The sequence below is a fragment of the Anas platyrhynchos genome, chromosome 1 (assembly GCF_047663525.1).
Source record: "Anas platyrhynchos isolate ZD024472 breed Pekin duck chromosome 1, IASCAAS_PekinDuck_T2T, whole genome shotgun sequence".
Taxonomy (NCBI): domain Eukaryota; kingdom Metazoa; phylum Chordata; class Aves; order Anseriformes; family Anatidae; genus Anas; species Anas platyrhynchos.
The window spans coordinates 184,775,411-184,798,670 of NC_092587.1; the positions used below are offsets into that span (position 1 = coordinate 184,775,411).

The following is a 23,260-nucleotide window of genomic DNA, read 5'->3' on the forward strand; positions in this document are numbered from 1 at the left end:
CATTCAGGTGTATGGGTTCAAGCTCCTCCTCACCCCTGGCCGTTCTGGTACAGAGAGGTGTTCATCTCCTGTTCATGTCCTTAGTTCCTGATGAAGTTGTAGCTGGCATGAAGGTAGAACATGATTTTTTTCCTTGTTCTGCAGCTGTGGCTCTGCATCGGCTTCATTTTCAGTATTTTGTCTTTCCTCTGATTACATTGATTCTTCCATTAAGCTTTTAACAGCTCTTGTCTTGGGAAAATTACTTCAAGTCTCACGACATTGTGTTGTTCCAACTGCTTCAGGGAAGCCTGTGCAGCATGGACTGGATGCTCTACGCTGCATACAAGCTTCAAGCAAAAAGGGGCCAGTAACAGTCTGCAGGATCACTCCTTGGGGAAGGCAGCTGGTTCCGTAGCAGAGGATCTAAAGTTGGCACCTCCTCAGAAATTACCCCATTTTAAAGAAAACCAGAACGGCCCCAACAGTGTCCCGTACACTTTAGAGAGAACTATCTCCAGAAGGATCAGCAGCAGGTGGGGTCGTGCCTGTCATGCGGCGTGCTCGTCCTGGTTCTGAAGCTTCCTAGCTCAGCAGTGGTGGTGGATATGCGTGGTCAGAACATGGCTTTGCCATTACTGGTGCCACCCTTGGTTCAGGGACAAATACCAAAGAGTAAGAAGCGTGGGGTGGAAATAAAAATACTGTTCTTCATCCCCAGGTTGTTTGCCTTGTCGTAAATTGATGGAACTCCCTGTAGCCCTGGGAGCAGATGATAACCCTGTCAGCTTTTCCGTAGCTGCCCCTTTTCTGCTGGGATCTGGAGAGGTAGACGTGCTTTCTAGCCCACTCTAGATAAATAATTGCAGTGTCTTCTCACTCACTGAGACAGAGTAAGAGGGACTGTGATGATCTGGATGTTAATGCTGCTTTCCAGCTCCAACAGTGTCTGCCTCCAAACTGCCAGGCACAAGCAGTAGCTGTCAGGCACGCTGCCTCTTACGAGAAAAGTAAAAGAAAAAAAATATATTATCACCAGAATCTGTACACATAGATTTAGCAAAATTCAGGTCTAACCCAATAATGCACAAAATTAGAATATTTTCATGCCCTTGTGTCCTCTTGTAGGTAGCACCAGAAGCAAAGCAACCTTAGGTTGTGGTTAAGGGGATGAATGCTCATGGGTCTTATCTTAAACTCTGTCTCATCTGGAACATGGAACAAACCTGTTCTTTAGTTACTTTAGTTTCTTCATCCCCTGCTGAACCTGAGGAGGATAATGCCACTGGTACCTGCTGGAGTTTGGCATTCTCTAGGCAGGCAGAGCTTTAACTGGTGGGCGTGATCCACGGCGTGAATGTGCATGTAGGTAAGTGCTCAGAGGAGAAGAAAAGATTATTATTTAAACCAGTTCTTTGGGATCTGCTGGCTGTACGCATCTTCCCAATCTGCCTTCCTCCTTGGACCCCTAGAAGGATTCCTGGGAAACGGACGCTGAGGAAATCTGGCAGCATGAAGCGTGCCCTTCTCTTCCTGTATGGTTGTGAACAGGGTGATTTTTCTTTTCACTTCTCAGGTTGAGAACTGAGTTTAAGGTGTTTGCATATACATTTCCTCCTAAAACAGGAATGCCTGTGAGGGTAACATACCTCAAAGTGCAGTTACAGCCACGCCACTGCAGCTGACCGATTTTCTCCCCATATGATCACTTCTCCGTAGGGGTGCTCCATCCTGGGCAACTCCCTCATGCTAGGTGAACCTGGCTCGTCGCTTTGTGTACGCCATAGGATTTTGCCAGCAGTTTTTTGAGGGATGTAGAGCAAAGGTGAACCAGAACTAGGAAGGATTTGGGGTCAGACTCCCAAACACTCTTGATCCACCTCTATTTGCCTCGGTGTCATCGTTTTTATATTCGTACAGGTTGCTCTGGACAGAATAATTCGGTGCCATGATCCGACTAGTTGGTAGCTTGTCTTCCACAGCACAGACAGCTTCAGCTTTGCAACTGGGCACCGTGATTTCCAGGAGTTCTTGTGCATGGCAGGGAGAGGATAATTAGGAGGAGCAGGAACGTGAACGTGTATCATCTGCTCCTCTGGGAACGACCTGATGGTGCAGCTCCACGTGGAGCAGTGCTGCATCCCCGGCGTCAGAGCCAGCGCTGAGTAGGGGAGGGAGGTGATTAGTCTGGGGCAATCTGCAGGATTTCAAAAGGACAAAAGATGAGTCCTGGAGGTCAGTGCACGGCCTGCCAAAGCAGCAATATGATGAGATGAGAATTCCTCAAACCCTTTGGAAAATTCAGAGGGGTTGAGGTTAAAAAAATTGGCCGGGAGTCACCCCGTTTAAAATCAAAAGCGCCTCACCTCTCTCTCTGCTTACCAACAATAGAAGGTAGATTTCCTCTCTTGACCGCCGTCGTGAGCTTTACTCGTTCTGACATTCCCCCTGTTTACTCCCAGAGAGTTTCTTGGCTGCTGTGGTCTTTTCACGAGACAGCTGGCTTGTAGGAAGGAGCTGCTTCGGTGACAGGTCGGCAGCTGCAGAACGACAGCTGAGCATGCCCCCGGGAGAGAGTGCCGGCTCACAACAAGGCCAGAGGCTGTTGAGCAAAACCTGCTGCGTATTGTAACCGTGCTGCGTCTTGCACGGTGTCTGAGGGTGCTGGAGCTGAGGCAGAAGCTCGGGGATTCTCCTGGAGAGCTCTGAGCAGCCTCCAACATGCCCTCTCCATCCGTGGTCGCTGCAGCAAGTGTTGAGGTGCACTGCAGTCTCGCTCAGAGAATAAAGGTTAATTTTTAGTTTTAATCTTAAACACATTTTGGTCAGTCTGTGCTTATGTTGCTTCTGCCTCTTGCCCATTTTATTAACACTTCACAGATTTCTTCGTGAGTAATTAAGGGATATTCTGCAGGCAGCTCGTGGAGATCCGTGAATGCTGGAGCTGTGCTTTGACTCCTTGGGATCAGACAGAGTGGTTGGGGGAATTACTTTCATTTTTTTTGGATGGAGATAACAGCTAACAATAATTGCAGGCAGTAATTTCAGGTTTGCAAAATGCTTTTGCAGAAACTTGATTAGCTTAGTTCCAGCACGATGCAATTAAAAACAACCCCACATGTTGTGTGCATTCACCAGAGCATAAAATACCCACGTTGCGGGAAGTTGTGTCGAAGTGCAGGCTGCAATATGAGGAAAAGCTGTTGATCCCAAAGGTTACTGGAGTTGCAAGATTTTGAAATACAGAGGAACTCAGAAAAGTTTTTTTTTGTTTTGTTTTGTTTTTTGGAACTATCACAAGGATGGAGGAGTGAACCCAGCTCTGTTTTGCACCCATATGCTAGGACGTGCTTTCTGCACGCTGACATTCTCTGTCCTGGTGTTCTTCTGATCGCAGGGTTGTGAGCCAGCACAGCTTGCTAACCTCACAAAACTCTCCTTTATTTATATGTGTACTTGTTTATTACCCTCCTAGGGTAGTTTTCTTCCAGAATTGAATCCAGAAGAGTTCCCGTAGAGTGTGGTTAGGTAGAAGAAGTAAGGAGAGCGAGACCTTCTTGTTTGGCAGTGGTGAGCTGTTAAGCCTGTGCTTTCTCTTAAAATTACTTTAACATGAATAACCTAATTTTTTGGGCATTCTGTAGAACCTGAGCTGGAGCCATTTGGGAGCCCTTACACCTGAGGGAAGGGGCAAGGAGACCGGGTGAGCCCAGCCCAGTGATTTCTCTGCAGCTTTCCAAGGCTGCAGCAGAGCCGTGCTCATCGCTCAGAGGCTCGGTCACCTCCGTAACTACAGGAAGCTCTCTCTGCACCTGTTTCATCTGACTCAGTCTCTTTAAGGCCTCTGGGAATTTGGCAACTGCTTTTCCTTTGTGGTTACGTTGTCTGAGTACGTTGAGGGTTTTTAGTTGCCTTGCCAGGTACCAAGTCAGTGGCAGGGGCTGAGTAATTCAGAGTTTGGTCTGCTCACGTCTTGATAACGAACAGCTGTTAAATTTTCAGCTCCCAAGGCACCAAAAGCTCACTTTCTTTGCATTTTCAGATACCACCCTCCTTCCTGCTCTGGTGCACCAGTTCTCAGTGGTGGCGAGTTGTTCCCCACTACATTTCCACCAACTTCTCTGTGCGTGTTGGAAGGCCATGAAGAGGAATCCCATCGGTGTGCCTGGAGCAGTGGGCTGTGTGCTCGTGGTGTGAGGCGAAAGCAGAGGGAGCAAAGCAGGGTGGTGGGGCACGTCGAGCATTGACTGCCTTTGGTAGAACAACCCTGCCTGAGCTGGGTGTCCTGCATCTTTGGAAAGATGCAGATATCCCATCAGGAAGGAGCAAGAAGGCTGTTCTGCCATGCCCTCGGGCACCTTTGTACAGACTCAGGGAGAATTCCTGGTGAACTAAATGCGGTGTTGCAAGAGCTGAGCAGGACCTCAAGGGTTAGCCCTTCATTTTTGCCTCCATCCTTGCTGGCATCTGGCTGAGGATAGTCATATATGTTCTTCTCCTTAAACAGGATTTAAATTTTAGTCTAGAGAAGCATTTCTTTGCACTGCTGAAATGTCCTAATTTCTTCTTTGTGGGGGGAAGTTCCTGGAAAATATTACCGAGCAGAATGAGACATCACCGTAGGAGGTACCTGGTAGCATTTTAGGAGAACTGTAACTTCCAGGAGGAGGTGATGCATGCTTGGTTCTGAATGCTCTCTGTTCATTTTTTCCTACCCCACACCCAGCAAATGGTTATGTCAGACGGCGCTTTGTGTCTTGAAGTTTTCCCAGCAGAAGCAGAGAGCCACTGCTGCCCTTTTAAATACGGAGAGTAGGGTTGGTGAGGAAAGGTGCTGTTCTGATCGTCCTGAGATTGTGAGGGAGAAATGGGATAAGCAGGTGAAAACCAGGCACGCTTCTGCACTCGTGCTGATGAGACACAGCCGCCTGCACTTGCCCGTTGTGGTTCCTTTCTAGGCACGCACGGAGAAGAGAAGATCTCAGGTTAGTGGCTACATCATTTCATCAGTAACCACCACCAGGAACAGTGTCCGTGAAGCATGGTGCTGCTCTGTAGGAGCTTCCTGATTTGCTGCTGTTAGATTTGTCGCCTCAGGAGGCAGGCTGGCCGTGCAGACCTCCTTTCTCCTCTCCTCTTGATTTGAGCAGAATCTGCTCAGGATTCACACAGCAAAGACTGTCAGGATTTCAGGCAGCATCACTGACATCTGCTGATGTTGTCGCCGATTGCCTTCCTCTGTTTGCCACAGCGCAGAGCCTTGGTGCAGCATTCCCAGGCAGTGTTTTTCCCAGCTCCTTCTCATGTGCACACACGACATGAGCACAGCTGGGTGTCTGTGTCTTCCCTCGGCTGTCTCACAGGCTGGCTTCTGCTCCTGGCTGTAGGTTCAGCCCGGCAGGGTATGGGGTGTGCTGGTTGTGTGCCTGGTGGCAGCCTGCAAATACCCTTGCTGTAGCGTGTCTCCTCAAGGGCTTTTAGGGACTCTGTGCCTTCCTAGAGGACAGAAAGGTCTGAGATGGTTCCGTAGTTCCAGGTACCAGCCTGGTACAGGCAGGATTCACGTTACCCTAAGGTAATCCTAGCCGTGGTGTGCCAATCCTGATCCTCAGGCACACACAACGAGGCAGGGATCGGTTTTAGCTGCACACCAGCCCTTTGGTGAAGAGGTGACAGCTGGAGGCTATGACCCTTGAGCAGCTGGAGATGAAGGAAGCGTGGAGGCTGATCCCACAGGATGGAAAGCATCAGTGGGCAATAGGTGAGAGACGGGTAAAATGCCATACAAGAGCACTTAGGTGAATCCAAGTACATCTTAGACTAATGCACCGAGAGCTCGTGTTTCTCAGCGAGGATGCACGGTGCCTTTTTTTTGGCTGCTGTCGTGTGCTAAGAACCGGCAACCTTAACGTGGAAAACTCCGTCTCATAACAAGCCGTATCACTTAAAGCTTGTCAGATTTCTTCAGAGATTGTTCTCCCAGGCTTCATGGACAGAAAACATGAAGTGAACCCATATTGAGTAAATAATTTTGAAGTCACTGCAGCAGTGCTAAGTGGCAATGGAAAAGTCAAGTACGTAATTCAGCTGCAGAATTCTGCAACCAGGTTTCTTTGAGACATAATTTCCTCTCGTTCTTGGCTCGTGTGCTTTACTTATCACTTGAACTGATGCTGTAGGGCATTAGTGATCCTGTTTTTCTCTTCTGGTCTTCCTAATCCAAATAAGAATGGTGTTGTGCTTTGACTGTACGGTAGGTCTGTGCACGTCACAGTTAATTTTACAGCATTTTATTTACAGACTCAGTTTTATATCTAGGACCTTAGAAATTGTGCTTCTTTTATGCCAACGTTAAAGATCTGCAAATGTTACAGATGGGCCCTTATACCATAAAACCACGTGTGTGAGTGCATACGTGTCAACATGCACGTGTAAATCTGGGCAATAACACGCATTATGGAGCAGTCATTAAAAGTCCCATCTCCAGGTCTGGTCGTGACACTCACAAGCACGAAGATGAACCCAACAGATTCGACTTTTGATGGTGTTGTCAGCCTGATAGGGCTGGGGTTGGTGAGTGCTCAGCTCTGGAGGGCAGTGTATGTTTTGAACTGCTTTCTGTGGTTTAAAAATAAAGTTGGAATTGTAACTATTTCTAAATTATGTGTTTCTGAAGGTCCGACAAGAATTAGTTGAAGAATATGAGCAAGTTAAGAGCATTGTCAGCACTTTAGAAAGCTTTAAAATGGACAGACCCGCAGATATCCCCGTGTCCTGTCAAGATGAGCCTTACAGAGACCCCGCTGTTTGGCCCCCTCCTGTTCCAGCTGAACACAGGTAATGAGAGGCTCAGGCAGGGTGGATGGAATAAAACTGGTTTGCCTCAATTTCAAGTTCCTTTTCTTCTTGAATGTATTTGTAACATGAAAATCATTTCATTTATGCCCTAGTTACTTCTAATAAAGCTTAAATATAATTCGTTGGGGGGAAAAATGTAAATAAATTACAGTCAGATTTATTACTGGAGTTCTAAAGAAAGTCAGGCTTTTATTCTGGTGGGAGGGACTAAGTCAGTCCTGGAGCTAGAGTCTGCTGGAGAGCTCAGTGAGCTTTTGGTGACAGTTGCCTTTGTCATATGCAGAGAGAAAACTTTTCCACTTCAATTTATTTAAGCAGTTGAATTCGTTTATGGCTGAGGACTCTGGAAAGAGCTGGAACTGGAGGAGCTAGAAGGACACAGTGGTTAGAAACTGCTCCCTAGTTAGAGATGTGACCTTTATTTAATCAGCTGGTTAATTTTTTTGCTAACCACGTTCTGCTGTACATGCTGGTTTTCCTTTTGTAACCACTCTAAAAGTAACTTTAACTAACTAATAGTTTTCTTAAAATAAATTGCACATGTTTTGTGAGATTCCTGGTTTTACCCTAATAGAGCTTGACCCAGGTTGTTGGAAGAAAAAAAAAAATCTAATTAAAATACAAGAATAAAGGTTAATATGCCAACATTCTTCTAATATTTTAATAACAAAGAATTTTGATGTTGGTGTACTCATATATTCAAAGGAAAAAAAAAAAGGAAAGTGAAAGATCTGGGTTAGCAGAAAGAAATGCCAAGTTTATGTGTAAATTCATGTGCTGCGTGATTTTCAAACAAGCTGTTCTTCACTTGTAGAAAACCCTAAAAAATGTAAATGTAAAAATAGTATTAACGATTCCTTTAGTGAGTGGTAGAAATGATTATCAGAATTTTATGGTAATGCCACGGGAAGTACAAGATAAATTCCTTCTTGTATCTGTAGTAGAGGTAAGGACCCCATAGTTCATCTGCATTTTTAAATGCTGAATTTAAAATTTAGCTGAAATTTAAATTTTTTGCACGTAAGTAAGGAAAACTAACCACTCTCCTGTGCCGCTGAACTTGATGAAAATGTATACAAAGCAAAATGCAGCAGTTTTATGGAACGCTGCATATCCATACGTACTCCTTTTAAGTCATCTTCCACGAAAATGTTTTTTTGCAGTTAGCAAATTTTGAGTTACTCAGAGCAAGGCTAAGTAGAAGATCCAGGAGGGAACTCTAATTAAACTTGGGTGACACTTCTGGCCATGTATTTTCAGTTTTCTGTTTCAAGTTTGATCCCTGGAACAAAATGGCTGTGACACCTCGTCACAAAAACCAATTCTGCCTCCTCATGCCACTGCTGAGTTCCCTTTGATACCGTGGGTGATGCACGCAAGTACAGGTGCTTGCAGTTTGGCTCTGCTTGCTTTTGCTTTCTAGGCACTTTTTTACGTTTTGACATTTTCGGGGGAATTAATTTGGAGGTAGGAGGGTTGTTTTTAAAATCCTCTCTTTCTGTTTTGGGACCTGTCAGAGTTATTAACCAGCATTTATTTATTTTTTGCTAGCAGTGTCTTTTGGCTGTGTAGGACTTGTGCATCTGAGTAAAGCCTGATGTATTCAGAGGAAACTGTGCTTCCAGCACTTTTACCAAGTTGCTTCCTCTCTTGTTGCAAGCATGCAGGTTTGCTGTAAGATTTGTATAACAGTATTGGCTGGTATAATATAATAATATTGATAATTTTCTTTTATTCCCCACTGTCGAAATTTTGTGTTTTGCTTTTTTTTTTTTTTTCTATTTTTGATTGTTAAACAGAAATAGGTTGCTGGGTTTTCAGATATCAAGAGCTAAGACACCGGGGCTTGTCAGCTCAGATGATAAAATCACTAAAAGCCATTAATGAACTACTAGAATCCTCCCTCCTTAACACTGCTCTCTTTACTCTGTTTTTGTTGTGTTTTTTCTATCATTAGGGCCCCACCTCAGATAAAACGTCCCAACCGAGAAGCAAAGCCCTTGAGGAAGGACTCCCCAGGCCTGCAGCCCCGGGGGCCCGCGGGCAGAGCGCACCCGGCGGCCAGGAGCGACAAATCTGCAGGCAGCCGCGACAGGGAGCCCAGGGCTAGAGGCAGGGATGACAAGGTAAGACATGGGGGGAAGGAGCTGCCATGCACAGGTGAAAAGGGAAGCATTCATAATTCCACTTATTAAATACAAATTTAAAAAAATAGAAAAAGAAACCACAATAATCCTGACCCTAATCTGTCAGGGTAAAGTCCCTTCTCCCCCCTTTTTTAAAAAATGGGTCAATTCAGGTCTTGTGCAAAGATTTCCACATAAAAAGTACAGAAATGAGACCAGCGCTCTTCTCTAGCCTTCAATCATTACATTATTAATTCCACAGTGCTGTCGCTGCTGCCATGCCATAGTAAAATTTGGGTGTGTTTTCAAGTCTAGTAGAGTTTTGTCAGTGATGTGATGGTATGTAAATGTGTGCCAAGTTGTCTGAAATTACATATTTGGAATTGGTGTGAAGGAGATGCAGCAAAAGCAAGCTCTGAGCAACTTCAATTTTCTTTTGTTTATGAAAAAAAAGCTTTTGTTGTTGTTATGGTGTTTAGGAAGATGCTTCTTGGAAAGGCTTTGTCCTTTTTTTAAGGAAAAAAATAAACAACAATGCAGTGAACTGGAGTAAGTTGGGGATTCTTTCCTCTGTGGACCTGTGACAAAGAAGCAGTGCTGAACTGATAGAAAAGGAGAAACAGTGACTCACTGTCAAATAATGATGTCAAAGCAACTGATGTATAGGAAGGACTGTTTTGTGGTGGAGAAAAATGCCTGTGTGCGCAAACTGCTTTTTGAGGAGCTTGCATTTTTCAATTCAGCTGTGGAGTCAGTGCTGGGAACACGAGGAATCTGTGGTATATGTGATTCAAGTCCAGAGCGGGCTGTAGTGGCTTTCCCTTCCTGACAGACAGTGATAAAAGAGGCCCCTTCCTACAGGGCACACGCTCAGTATTGTATGGCTCTTGGCAGACAGATCAGAAAATATTTAGTCCAGTTTTCCTCCAGATGACTTCGGTTAGCCCCTTCGTGGCCCTTCTATTGCAGGTTGCATCTCAGCGCAGGGAAAACTTAAAAGATGACCTCTTTCATCATCATAAATTGCTTTTCTGATATTCAGGGAAAGCAGTGAGTAATATCAGCCCTCGTCACCGCGAGCAGGTAGGGCCATGCACATCTTCAGCAGTGCCACCGAGTGACCGCACGGTTAAAGCGTAATCATTTTAGAAATCTCTCACCTCTGTATCAGGAAGATTTAAGATAACAAGGGTATGTCCTACAAGCTATCAAGAGCTGGTAAGGATCTGTGAACTTGTTTACAGTTCTGCCAGCTACACCAGGGCTTGGAGGCGTTGTTTGTGACAGGTTCACCAGCTGCGTGTGTGTGATGCAGCCTTCAGAGCCTCGGCTCTAATTAAGCTGAACTCTGCTCTCAAAGATTTCCTCGGATGAGCATTACTGGGTTTACTATAAGGAGCCCAACAACAACATGACTCGTACAATACTTGTCTCTGGGAATAACGTGGTTGGTGACACTGCTGCTGCCAGGCAGAGGAGGTCCTGAAGGGCTGTTTAACATGGCACGTCTTAAATGCTGCCCTCATCTGAATAAATCGGTCACTAGGTGGCAGAAGGAAAATAGCTGCTCATGTCTACTCAAAAAACGTGCTCTTCTCTTTGCGTTTTTCTAGCTACCTGGTGGTTATTTTGCTTTCTTTGTCTGAGGTACGTATGCAAAAATCACAGCAGGTTACAATTTCTTCCATTGTTTGGTTATTTATGTAAGGAACCCATGGCTTTCCTTTGAAGAACATTTTGAGTGAAAGAGTAAATAGCCAGGCAAGGGAAGCGAAAGAAGTTAGAGCAACTTCCCGTATTTTACACACAGGCATGAAAATAGGTTTAACTTCCCTCTCAGATTTATTCTTTCTTGGTCTGCAACTGTTGCAGGCTTTCAGTCTGGAGTAAAGCTAAGAGAAACTTTCCTCTGTGGCCTACTGTGTAGAATCACAGAATGGTTTGGGTTGGAAGGGACCTTAAAGCCCACCCAGTCCCAACCCCTTGCCATGGGCAGGGACACCTCCCACCACACCAGGTTGCCCAAAGCCCCATCCAGCCTGGCCTTGAGCACCTCCAGGGATGGGGCATCCACAGCTTCTCTGGGCAGCCTGTGCCAGGGCCTCACCACCCCTCAGAGTGGAGAATTTTCTCCTTATCTCTAATCTAAATCTCCCCTCTGCTATTTTAAAGCCATTCCTCCTTGTCCTGTCATTGTCTGTCGGAGCAAAAAGTTGCTCCCCATCTTTTTTATAATATTAAGTACTGAACAGCTGCAATGAGGTCACCCCAGGCGTTGAATCACAAAGTTCAGTAACGCTTTATGTTCAGTTAAAAGCAACAGTTAAAGCTTTTCCTAAGATGTTTGCTGCAGTGCAGTAGGTTGTACCCTTTCCTGGCTATAATATTACCATGCAATAGGTATATTTATTTCTAATATTTTTCCAGCAGGTACAGGAGGTACATTTTAAGAGTATTTTGCCTGTGTATGTGAAGCCTTTTATCACTGTTTGTCCTTCCCAGGCCATATCGTCTTTTCATTCTGGCTGTATCCATCCTGCTATTAGGAGTTTTAACCTGACTGTGCCAGTAAATGGCCTTTTAGAGTGCTCTGTAAAATAATTTTGACCTGAAACCCACACGGATGGTGTTTATCCACTAAACCCTTACATTTACACATTCCTTTTTCTAAAATACTGCTTTCAAGTGCTGCTTTCTTCTTATTTCCATGGGAAATTGTTGGGCTGGTTCTCAAGGTACCTTCTGCTGCATCATTTCCAAGAATCACCGCTTCAGTTCAATAGCTCAGCTTAAAGAGGAGGCATGGATGTTACCCTGTATGTCTTTTAGAAGCTGCATAATACCATACCTGGATGCTTTTATGAGTAGTCTTCAGATTATTTTTGATCCTCAGTGGGCAAGGATGGGTGCTGCAAAGGGTATGAAATAGCGAAGGGCTGTGCTGCTCTATCAGTGAAGTGAATATTAAAATCGATCAAGATGTGATTTAAAATACCATAAAAGAGTGGTTTTTTGCTCGATTATTCCAACATGCAACATCAGAAGCATATAGGCAAGGCAGGTTATGGAAAAGAAGATGTGAGATGAGGTAGCTGCACGTAGGTGGAAGTACAGACCTCCATGAATTGGAACTGGAAGGCTTTTTAATCTCCATCCCAGAATAAAGAAAGAACTGGTAGGTGAAATGGCAAGACTGGGAGCAGGGATTTCCAGTAAAACTTCCTGGGTCTGCTCTTGTCTTAGGGGAATTGTGAGTTGTGTTGACCATGCCTGTATTGAGAAGGGACAAGGAAAAGGGGTCCAGGCAACTGGAGTTGTTAATTTTATCTAAACCGTACGCAAAGTTGTGGAACAAACGCAGAACGGAGGGAAAATGAACGGCTTGAGCACAGGTATTGCCTTTACCAGCGCTTTCTGTGAAAGAAAGAACTCAAACAGAGTTTGAGTTAATGTCTTAGGGAAAGAAATTCATCTACGTGGCTGCCACATGGGAATTAATTAGTTAATTTAGAGGGTGTGTGGTGTAGAAGAAGAGTCGGGGAGGAATTAAGCAGCAAGAGGAGTTTAAACTGAAAGTCTCAATCAATTGGCAAATTACCTGTGGATTTCCTCAGGACCAGGACTCTTCTTTTACTCTTAAATTAATGGCCTTGGCACAAAGGTCATCCCGTTGAGGAGGATGACACAAGAGGAGTTGGATGTCAAGGAAACGGGTCGGTGGTCAGCGGTGCGGAGCAGGCATGCCCTCGGAGGCAGTAAGGGCAATTTCTGCTGGAGGATGGGAGCTCGGCAGCTGTGGAGAAGAAAGGCTGGGATGTATCAGCAGAAATCATCGTGTCCAGCTTTGTTTGGCACGTCTCCTTTTCCCTGGCGGTGCTGGGAAGGGCTGGCTGCCCAGCTGAGCTGCCACCTTCGGCTTTGGCAGCACGGGGTGCAGAGGGCATCTGGCAGTTGTTGCTTTTTCCTCTCTTCTTTCTCTCCCTCTCTCCCTTTTTTGCTTTTCCTTTTCTCCGTTTTTCCCTCTTCTTTCAGCTATACCACACTAAGAGCCCACCTTGGCTGGTCTATTTGTCCTTTTTTCTCCCCCTGATCCTCTCCGGCAGGCAGCCCTGCCTCAGGGCCGTGGGTTTGAGCCGCTCCAGCCTCCTCCACCAGCTCGCCCTGCCTCCTGAGCTGCCCTTGCTCAGTTTCACTCTTCCACTAGGAAAATCAGTTCCTTATAGAGGAATATGAGAGAGATTTTAACAAAGACAGCAAATACCTTTTGCTTTACTGTGATTTTTTTTATAGTTCCATTTGGATTGCATTTTCTCTCTTCTGAAACCTTCCGAACTCCACGGGGCTTTTTCTCTCTCTTTCCTTTCTATACCTTGCCATTACGTTTCTGACACCACCTTTTTGGCTAACCACAGCCCTCAGCTTGCTTTCCAGCACAGAAACCCTGAGCTGGGAGCACTGAACAGCACCACGTTCACTTGGAAGGGAGAAATAAAAACAGGGGGGAGGTAAATCTGCTCCCTCACCGGCCTCGGGGGCAAATGGCGGGCAGGAGGGTGCAGTCACTGCCTTTTTTCCTTTCTCCTCCGTGAGGTTATTTGTGTGTCTCCAGCTGCCTCTGAGCCCTTTCCTGAGGCTGCTCTTGTGCTGCCAGCTGGGATGCTGTAACCTGCTCACTGGTGGCATTTGGAGGCTGAGTTGGAGAGTCCTGCAGCAGCTCCTTGGGCACTTTCCATCGTCAAAGGCCCGAGAGAAGGAGGAGCACGAGCTGTGATGCTTCAAAGTGAAAATATTGCATCGACCCCGTAAGCTCGCTGGTGTTGTGGAGGCATTAAGCCAGAAAGTGGGGGCTGTCAGGGGCAGAGGAAGGACTGGACTCAGTTGCTCAATGGGTTGCAGCTTGCTGCAGAAATGACTGGAGTTTGAAGAAGCCTGGGTGACCGGGGAGCTTGCTCAGGGCTTTCAGTGCGGTCCTTAAATGAACATGACCTTTTGGCAAGCTTTTAACTCTTTACAGAGCTTGCTTGTGAATGAGAGAAGCGAAATGGCTAGCTTGCAGGAGAAATTGCCAGGCAAGAAGGCTTTATTTAAACACCAGGAGAGACCCTTCGCAGTTTTCCTCCATCAAAGACAGCGGGTGTAAGAGCTTTGTGTTCTTCTGTCACGGTGGGATGCCCCTGGCTGAGCTCAGGCAGGGGATGCAGCAGGTTTAGCATCTTCCAAACAGGCTTCACGTGGTCTGGTCTTCAACCAGGCTGCAGTGCAGCACGAAGTCCCAGCACCATCTCCGTTCTTCCACGAGTTGCATTCATGCATTTGGCTGGCCAAGAAGTGTGTCAGGTGTCTAAAGAGTGGTTTAGCACTGGTAAGAGCATTGGGTTCACTAATTTAACCAGCAAACACGGGTGTTTGGGGGCTCCTCATGGCGTGCAGGGTGTGAAAACGTTGGTTGTGCTGCCCATTGTGGTGCTGCATTAAAGCTTCACATCATCTTGTGGCTCCAGCAGAGGCTAAACCAGCCGTCACTGCAATGTTTTAATGGTAAAGAATATGTGCAAAGCAAAATGTCCTCACGAGCCTGTGTGACTTTCACTTCTAGGGCAAGAAAATACCCCAGGAAGGTGTTGGTGATGGGGAAATCCCAAAATTTGACGGAGCGGGTTACGACAAAGACTTGGTTGAAGCTCTTGAAAGGGATATTGTGTCAAGGAATCCGAGCATTCATTGGTATGAGGATTTTCTCCATTGAAGTGATTTTGCCAGCATTTAAAGGGGGAGGAATTGTTCTTCTCCTAAGCCTTTAAAGCAGGGAGCCACCGCAGTCTTCTACAAATGAGCAAAGCAAGATCTTTTGGTTTTAACAGTGTATTAATTTGATGACAGTCAGGCTCTTGCTGCTAACTGGTGTTACGGTGCAGCACATCCACTGCAAGTGCTGCCCAAATAAAAGCGTACTCCAGAGATCTCTAAAGATACTGCTTGGGTGTTCACGTGATCCAAAACAATTTTTAATTAAGCAGCTCAGAGAAACTTGAGTCGGGAAAATCATTTTTTTCCCCCTACCTTTCACAAATGGATTTAGTTTTAGGTCGTGGGATTATAGGAGTGCTCTCACGAGGCACACGCTGGCATGCCAAAAAGGGGATGGCAGCAGGTGAAAAGCTTTTGGTTGTCCTTGTGTAAAAGCAGGAGGAATATTGCTGTACGGGAATCTCATAAAAGTTTCTTCTCACTCAGGGATGACATAGCAGATTTGGAAGAAGCCAAGAAATTATTAAGAGAAGCTGTCGTCCTTCCGATGTGGATGCCTGATTTCTTCAAAGGGATCCGAAGACCTTGGAAGGTGGGGATTTATTTGGTGTCTGAGTAAATGGCAAGCCCTAGTTATGCACGTCTGCTGTTTTAGCATGTGTGGCTGACTGCAGTCGATGGCTAAAATGCCAAACAGGAAAGTTCAGGAATTTGTTTCGTGAAATCCTCTCGTAATGATTCACGTAAAATGTGCAGAAGTAAACAGCTGGAAATGGATGCAGGCTTTACACTAAATAATTCTCTTGTGCTTACTCCGTGATTGCTTCTTGATGCTAATACTTTCTGTATGTCAGCCTGTACACGTTAGCAAGCATATAGGGTGCACTGAGAGAGGCAGAAATGCTTAATGGGAAGCTCTGCTTAATAGAACGGCTGCTCTTCAACATTTCACCGAGGAAAGCAGTTTTGGGAACTGTTTTATTCTGCATACGGTAGCTCTTTTTTACTCTGACTACCAACTGCAGGCAACAGCAAGGATATGGGGCTGGGCTGGGCTCCTGATGGACCAGAGATGAGCCTTCTGGTTCTGGGGAAGGATTTAATGATTAATTTAATTTAACTGGGGAGGACAGACTCTGTTACAAGTTGTCTGTCATCTGGAGTCTCCAAAGAAATGCGTGTGTAGGGATTGCTGTGTCCACGAGTAGTTTTTTAGTCCGCTGGCTCAGCAGCATACGTCAGACCTTGCGTTACTAACGCTTGCCCCATCTTCTCCTGTTTGGTCCTCATGCTTCTCTTCAATGTCTATTGAAACTCTCTCCTTTCGTCTTGGCACAGAGGAATTTGATCCATTCCTTCATAGGCTATGGAGGCTTCACCTGTTCTGCCTTCAAAAGCTTTTTAAGGGATTGAAGAACTGTGCTGCTTTTCCACCTAACATGTTTGGAGCACGTAGTGGCCGTCTGTCTTTTAAGGCAGGTATCTCAGCAGGCTGCAGGGAATGTAGGGTGCTGATGGCTTTGTCTCTCCAAATATTGTGGCAGTGGGTAGAGAAACAACAGCCTCGTCTTCAGAGTTAGTCTCTTCCTCTTTGCATGGGATTATCCTTTCTTGCTGGCCAGTATCACTTCTGAAACCGAGGTGGTTGCAGACGTGGAAAAAAAAATGCTAAGATGATTTCCTCCCTTCAGCCTGAAATGCAAATTGATTTCTGACGAGTCCATGAAGAGTCTTCATTGTTAGCCTTTCCCCTGGGGGCTTGTGAAGCTGTAACTCTCCTGAATTTATTTTTCACGTAGAACAGCATGTGTTTTCCCTACTGCTGACCTCTGGCTGTGCCACAAGGATGAGAAGCTCTGAAGGAAGGCTGCTGCTCGCGGTAATCAGCGGAGCAGCAGGCGTTTGTTGAGCCTGGCCATTCAGGACAGGAACTCGGGGAACAGGCAGCCAGATATGGCTTGGGATGTTCAGACGCTGCCGAGAACAATTCCCACGACAGCCCTCGCAGTTTGCCCCTGCATTCATTCCCAGGACGCTGCCTGGCACGGAGGAGCCAGCTGCCTTCCTGATCCAGCACCGGGCTGTGTGCTTGCAGCCGCAGGTTGCTGAGGGTCCCAAGGCTTGCTCCTGCTTTTCCTCTGAACTGTTTTGTTCCAAGGCCCGCTTGCTCCCTGTGCTTCCCACTGCTCTGCTAGTGATTGTTACAACAACAAGAAGTAACCCTGCGGTGATTTCATCAAAACACTTACTCCCCGTGGTGTGTTTCAGCTTCTTATTGGAATACTTGGGATTAACAGAGCCTTAGAGGAGGAATAAAGAAGCCTTTGTGTTCGTCAAGGATTTTAACTAGTGAGTAAGTGGCAGCCCCTCCTAGTTGCAAAGAGAAAGAGCAACTTGATCCGATGTGCTTCTCTTTGCAGCCGTGAACACCTTGTTTTCCTGAGTCTTCAAGGTTTGTCTGCTTTTTTTTTTTCATAGCTGACTTTTTTCTTTTTAAATCTCTGTAGAACATGGTGTTCCCCGGGCTTTGCACCTGTGTCAGGCACGTAGATAATGCCACCACTGTCCTGTGCTAGGTAATGCTCGCTGAAATACTTGTGCAGGAGGCCCAAAGCGATGGGCTTCGGGTTCAGCAGGGAGCAGGGTGTGTGGCTGAAGCTGGAATTTGCCCTTCCAGAATGATGGAGGACTAAAACTGCATACAAAACTGAAACCAGGACACAAAGAAAGGACGTTAGCCCCTGGGGTCACTAGGTCCAGCAGTAAGTGCAGTTTGTTGAGCCCAGGTGAAGTGGGATTTGAAGTGAGGCTCTGCTTGTTTTAAAATATTAAATAAGCACATTTTGAAACTCCGAGAGGCCGGTAAGTCAGCTCTATTACAGGCTGAGTAATTTTCACCCAGGCACTCCAGACTTGTACTTGCAATATTATCACAACATCAGCGTGACTCTGCAGCAACTCAAATCCGTATCTGTCTGAGTGCTCGTGTAGAGTAAAAAAAACTCAATTTACTTTTCATGCTCGCTGCCCTGGAAATTCAGGGAACCTTGAGCAGCCTGAAGAGTGACATTGGCCGTTAGCTGCACGGGGGAAGGATGAACATTTCTGACTTAATTTCCCAGTGAATGTATGTTGAGCTTGCATTAGCTAAGTGTTAAATGGCAATAAAGGTATTAAGAGTTAATGGAAAATGGAATACAGACAGGCGATTGCTTTTGAAGAGTTCGTTTTTGAATAATTGCATTCCCGGTTGATTTGTTTTTATAGATCTCTTCCAGGCCATTCTTTGTGCTTTTTGAAGTAAATTTTTTGTTGCAGGGAACAGCTGAAATCTAATTTGCTCCGTGGCTTGCATTTAACAGATACTTTACTGCTGTGGCGTTTTCTGTAAGATATTAATTGCCAAGCACATTATGATGTGCAATTCTAATTCCGGCTAATTTCATTACCCCTGCAACACGCCACAACTTTACTTGAGGAAGCTCTTGTTAGTATGTAGTCAGACCTTGCCATTGGGGAAAAAAAAAGCTGCTGGTGCACCGCGATTTCATAGCATGCTCAAAACGCCAGTGGCCTTTTCTAGTGCTGTGAGGGGGTGGAACAATGTGTTGTCCCAGCTCTGGTGCTGAAGGGGTTGGAAAGATGATTCACAAAGGTAACTATTTAAGAATGTTATCCTGATTTAGTGCTGAGAGTGAGCAGTGACCTCTGATGGGTCAGTTATCTTCAGAAACCTGCATTGTTTTTGTCAAGGCTCACTTAAAGAGCCTGTCTTTGCTTTATAGTTAACCAGCCTCCGTGCTGCAGTCACTACATGGGTCGTGAGAGCACTCGTGTCCAGCTCAAAACCTGCTTGTATTGTGCTGAGACAATCATGGAATCACAGAATGGGTTGGAAGGGACCTTAAAGCCCACCCAGTCCCACCCCCATCCAGCCTGGCCTTGAGCACCTCCAGGGATGGGGCATCCACAGCTTCTCTGGGCAGCCTGTGCCAGGGCCTCACCACCCTCTGAGGGAAGAATTTCTTCCTAATACCTCATCTTGTAAAAAAAAAAAAAACAACACCAACTTGTAAAAATCAACCAGATTCATACATGCACTTGGTTAGGATTTGTTGGCAAAATGTTGTTCTGCAGAAAAATGCTCTACTTTCTGCAAAAGCGTTTTGGTTTCTGTGAAACTTTCTTCACGAAGCAGCCTTTGTTCCAAAAAGATGACGACTTCACTCTCTTCATCCACGTGTACAGCCACCTGTGAGACGGGAAGGGCCCAAGTTCAAGTCTGGGCTCTGTCTGTTTCAGAGCAAGGCTGTAAATCTGTCACCTGCCTGCCAGGTGAGAGCTGCAGCAGCAGCTGGTGCCTGTTGTGATTCTGGCTCGGGTGAAGTGGTAAGGCAAAGAAATGGCAGAACATTTTCATGCTGCTCTCATTATATGGGATATCTTTGTTTTCCACTGATGACAATTATTCCATTAAGCAGTTAAAATACAGATTTGGGATTATATTGAGATGTAGTGTAGAGGACTATAGTGCAAATTTCCTTCATTTGTTGTTCATCCCCTTTGTTTTCACCTCTCAGGGTGTGCTGATGGTTGGTCCTCCTGGCACTGGCAAAACAATGCTCGCGAAAGCTGTTGCTACAGAATGTGGAACGACCTTCTTCAACGTGTCCTCCTCCACGCTCACATCGAAGTACAGGGGCGAGTCTGAGAAGCTTGTCCGCCTCTTGTTTGAAATGGTACGTCCTCGATGATGTGCTCTGGGGAGCTCCAAGGTGAGCAGGGACCTCTCTCTCGGTTTCCTGCCCCTCAGTAGTGCTCTGAAAGTATGGAGCTTGCTGCACCGAGACAGCAAAAGACAATCTGTGTGTATCCTTCTTGTTCCGATATGTCACCAAGGGTTAGGAAGGAAATGGTTCATCGCCTGTGTTAAGGAGAGCTTTTTCCAGGCTAAAGGTAACCTTGACAGAAATTCAGTTACTTAGTTATGGGATACCAAGCCCGTAGTAACAAGTAATTTGAAATTGGAAGGGCTTGGGAGCTGTTATTTTATATACAAACATTAGTTCTGTTTCTGCTCTGAGTGATGGACATGAGCTTCTCAGTCAATTTTTGAGCACAGTCCATCATGCAGGCTGTGTGAAAGACAGGATCTACTCTGCAGGGTCCTTCACCTCTTTGGGATCTTCATTTCACTTCTAGCACACTCTCAGTTGAAACCTCTCTGTTTTGGGGTGGACTGGGTTCCTTTCTGTTCCCTGTGCCTTGCCGTCACCAACACAAAAGCCTAAACATTAAAAAAAACCTGCCTGAACAGTGCTTGTGTTCCTTTTCCCCTTTTCAATGCTGGTTTCTGAGGAAAACCAACCAACACTGAAAGACCTCTGACTCGAGAGGCACAATTTGAAGTGTAGAAGCTTAAGCAGTTTGTAAATCAAAGGTTTTGAATTGTTTTCTTGTGACAAACGGGGAAGTCATCTCCGTGGTATTTCTGCCTGAACTGCGTCGTGGTCAGCTGAGGGCCTGTGCTTGCTGCTTCGGTCTTAACAGCGGTGCTTTCATTTGAATCAAGGCGAGGTTTTACGCTCCGACAACAATCTTCATAGATGAAATAGATTCCATCTGCAGCCGCAGAGGCACGTCTGACGAGCACGAGGCCAGTCGCAGAGTCAAGTCGGAGCTGCTGGTGCAAATGGACGGTAAAGATTCCAGGCTTAGCTGTAATTTGGGGGCCGGGGTGCTGTTCCGTTACAGATGGGGATGTAAAAAACTCGAACCAGCTGGAAAACCTAGCTTTGTGGGTGGGGGGGAATAAGAGAAATTGGGAGGAGTGCGTTTTCTGAGTGCTTGAAGGCAGATAACGGAGCAAGGTGCTCTGCTTTATTTCTTTCTAAACAGCCATTTTGATGGAAAATTGAGAACTCCTTTTTAAGAGGCACCTTACTCTAGGAGCAGCAGATAATGGGAATTTGAGAAGTTTAAAGCAAGCCTTCATTTCTGATGCAATTTAAACAAATTTCTCTTATTTCCTCGCATCTCCTGCTCAGGGACCCAGTGACCAGATCTCATTTTGCTGTGGTGGCAGCTAACATTACCCTTTAAGTCACATTTAGTATCAGTTCTGTGTGACACGACACACCTCCGTGAGGAACATTATGTGGCGTAGTACCTTGACAATCACCTCTACACTGCAGTTGCTGTTGAGCCACCATTTATAATTGCCTCAAATATTCACCCTGCGTAGGCAACTTTTTGCCCCAAAGTGATCATTTCTTTGCAGTCCTCATTTGGGAGGCCAGGGGGTGATTTTGTGACCTCTGTGGCCAGATTTGGCAGAGAGAGCGTTGTCGGTGGGGCTGACAGCACTGCACTCACATATTAATTAATACATATATTTATTAACACACGTTATTTCACACATACAGTGTTATTAGCACTGCCAAAGAAAGCCCTTCCTTGACTCAGCAGAAGAATGAACTGTCCCAATGTCTGTGGCAGTGATGATCCTGCCACATCTAAGCCATGGAAAGCCTGGAAAGTGGCTCTAGGAGCATAAGGAGCAGTTGCTGAGCTTTGTTTGAGCTTTTGCAGTGTTTGTGCAATGTTTCTTAGCAAGCATCTCAAGTGAAATTTCTCCCAACCGTTGTGCTTGCAGGGGTAGGTGGTGCTCTGGAAAACGACGACCCCTCCAAGATGGTCATGGTGTTAGCTGCTACCAATTTTCCCTGGGATATCGATGAAGCTCTCCGAAGGAGACTGGAAAAGAGGATTTATATACCTCTACCCACAGGTACGTTTGGAACAAGCATTTTACTTTAAAATGGCCTTTGCAAGCCTGCCTTAGCACTGCTCTGGGACTGCTGGAGTTGTGAGGAATTGTGATGCTTTTGTGATGAGCAGTGAAATTTAGGAGTTAATCGTTTGGTAGGATTGCTTTATATTTAAAAAGAGTGAGGAAAAAAAAAAAACAGCTCGCTTGGGGGCTTAAAAACAAAGAGCTGCTGCATTGCTTTGCAAGCCCATTGCTGGCTTCTTACATTTTGAAAGGGAGCTCATTTTAATGAGCCTGGAATTATTTTAAATGTTTAACAGTCAGTCCTTGAGTGATCATCAAAGGCACCCTTTGGACACGTTAAGAAATACTGCGAACGCACCCATGCCCTCGCAGACGAATGCAAAGAAGTGGCTCCATGAATTTGCACTTCCAGGCTCAGTGCCTTGTAAATCACCGCTTGCTTGCCTTAAACCAGGCTTCGAGCTGCTCCGAATGCAGCGGGCTGATTGCCTTCCTGCCCCGCGACGGCTCAGCTCGGCTCGTCTTTTCTGGCTGTCACTCAGCTGTCCTATTAATTTTGAGATCCCCAGCGCTTGAAGTTTGCGTGGCTTTGTTTCTGCGCCCGTGTAGCGGGCGCCTCGTCTCCCTGCATGAGCACTCCAGATAACAAGATGCCGCGTGTGTGGTGACAGCAATTGTGATTGAGCCGAGCAGGTATAAGGACACTTAATAGGCCTACAGCTTGTCTGCGCAGGTTACAGGCAGCAACAGCTACTAACGGGATGCCTGTCTTTATGACCAATTAGTTTAAAATCCTATCAGCTCCTGCTCTTGTTTCTAATTAAGCAAGGTTGTTTTTTTGACACAGTAGATTACACCCTGGACAACATACAAGATGGGCTCCTGTTTTATTTCCAGCCTTCTGTGCCGGCGCGTTTATTCTGTGTATAAGGAAGTCGAGCTGTTCCGTGCAAGCCTAAATGATGCATCTGTAACTGCCTTGTGGCGTTTGATGTGGCCAGGCATTTTAATTGCAAAAAAAGAGAGAGATTTCATATATACACCTTTATATTGTAGCATTTGGTACAAGTATATATCTGCAGTGTTTCATTTTTGGATTACTGTTGAGGCTTGCTTATCCCAGTAGAAAAATCAGACGAATATTCTCTGAGCCAAGAAGCTCTCTGCAGGTACGCCGTGTGTACACTGCTGTAAATAGTAAATCCCCGTTTTATATCCAGTGCCAGCTGTCTGATTGATACCTGCCTGCATTCCTGACAGGTCTGTGAAGCTCTCCATTACCAGCAGCCTTGGATGAGCTTTCTGATTCCCCTCTGCTTTTATTTATTTTAATTTGTGGTGTCAGCGAATAGAAAGCGTGGATATTTCCTTCAGACTTTTAGCTTTTCCTAGTGCTACTTCCCCTGCCATGGCTGTCCTCTTTTCAAAGCTGTAAAAATTGGTCCCTGTGGATATGAAGATGCTGAGCTGCTTTGTGGTTCCGCACGGCAAAAGCCAGGAAAGCATTTGTCCCTCCTTCAGCACCGTTACGCAGAGTAACACTGAGGCCTGAGCTGTCAAATGCAAATTCCCTGTTAGAAGCCTGGGCTCTTTAGTGTATGTACCCCAACGCGCACACTCCTGTGTGCTCTCCACGAGCAAAATGGTTAATTGGCTGCGTAAGTACTCACTTACACAGCTGGCTATCCCTGTGTGTGCGCTGCACCCAGGTCTGAAAGTGGGATGCCAGGGCATTTGGGTTGTAAATACATTA

At 45.9% G+C, this 23,260-nt stretch overlaps 1 protein-coding gene across 3 annotated transcripts in view; it reads left to right on the forward strand.

The window, feature by feature from the left end:
- Positions 1-23,260, forward strand: part of KATNAL1 (katanin catalytic subunit A1 like 1) — a 34,286-nt gene that overhangs the window by 6,530 nt on the left and 4,496 nt on the right. For all 3 annotated transcript variants that reach the window (XM_038174834.2, XM_072032645.1, XM_072032646.1), the window contains 7 exons: positions 6,656-6,816; positions 8,795-8,963; positions 14,560-14,687; positions 15,198-15,303; positions 19,292-19,450; positions 20,284-20,410; positions 21,367-21,501. In XM_038174834.2, the coding sequence (XP_038030762.1) occupies positions 6,656-6,816; positions 8,795-8,963; positions 14,560-14,687; positions 15,198-15,303; positions 19,292-19,450; positions 20,284-20,410; positions 21,367-21,501 (985 nt within the window). The remainder of the gene's footprint in view (positions 1-6,655; positions 6,817-8,794; positions 8,964-14,559; positions 14,688-15,197; positions 15,304-19,291; positions 19,451-20,283; positions 20,411-21,366; positions 21,502-23,260) is intronic.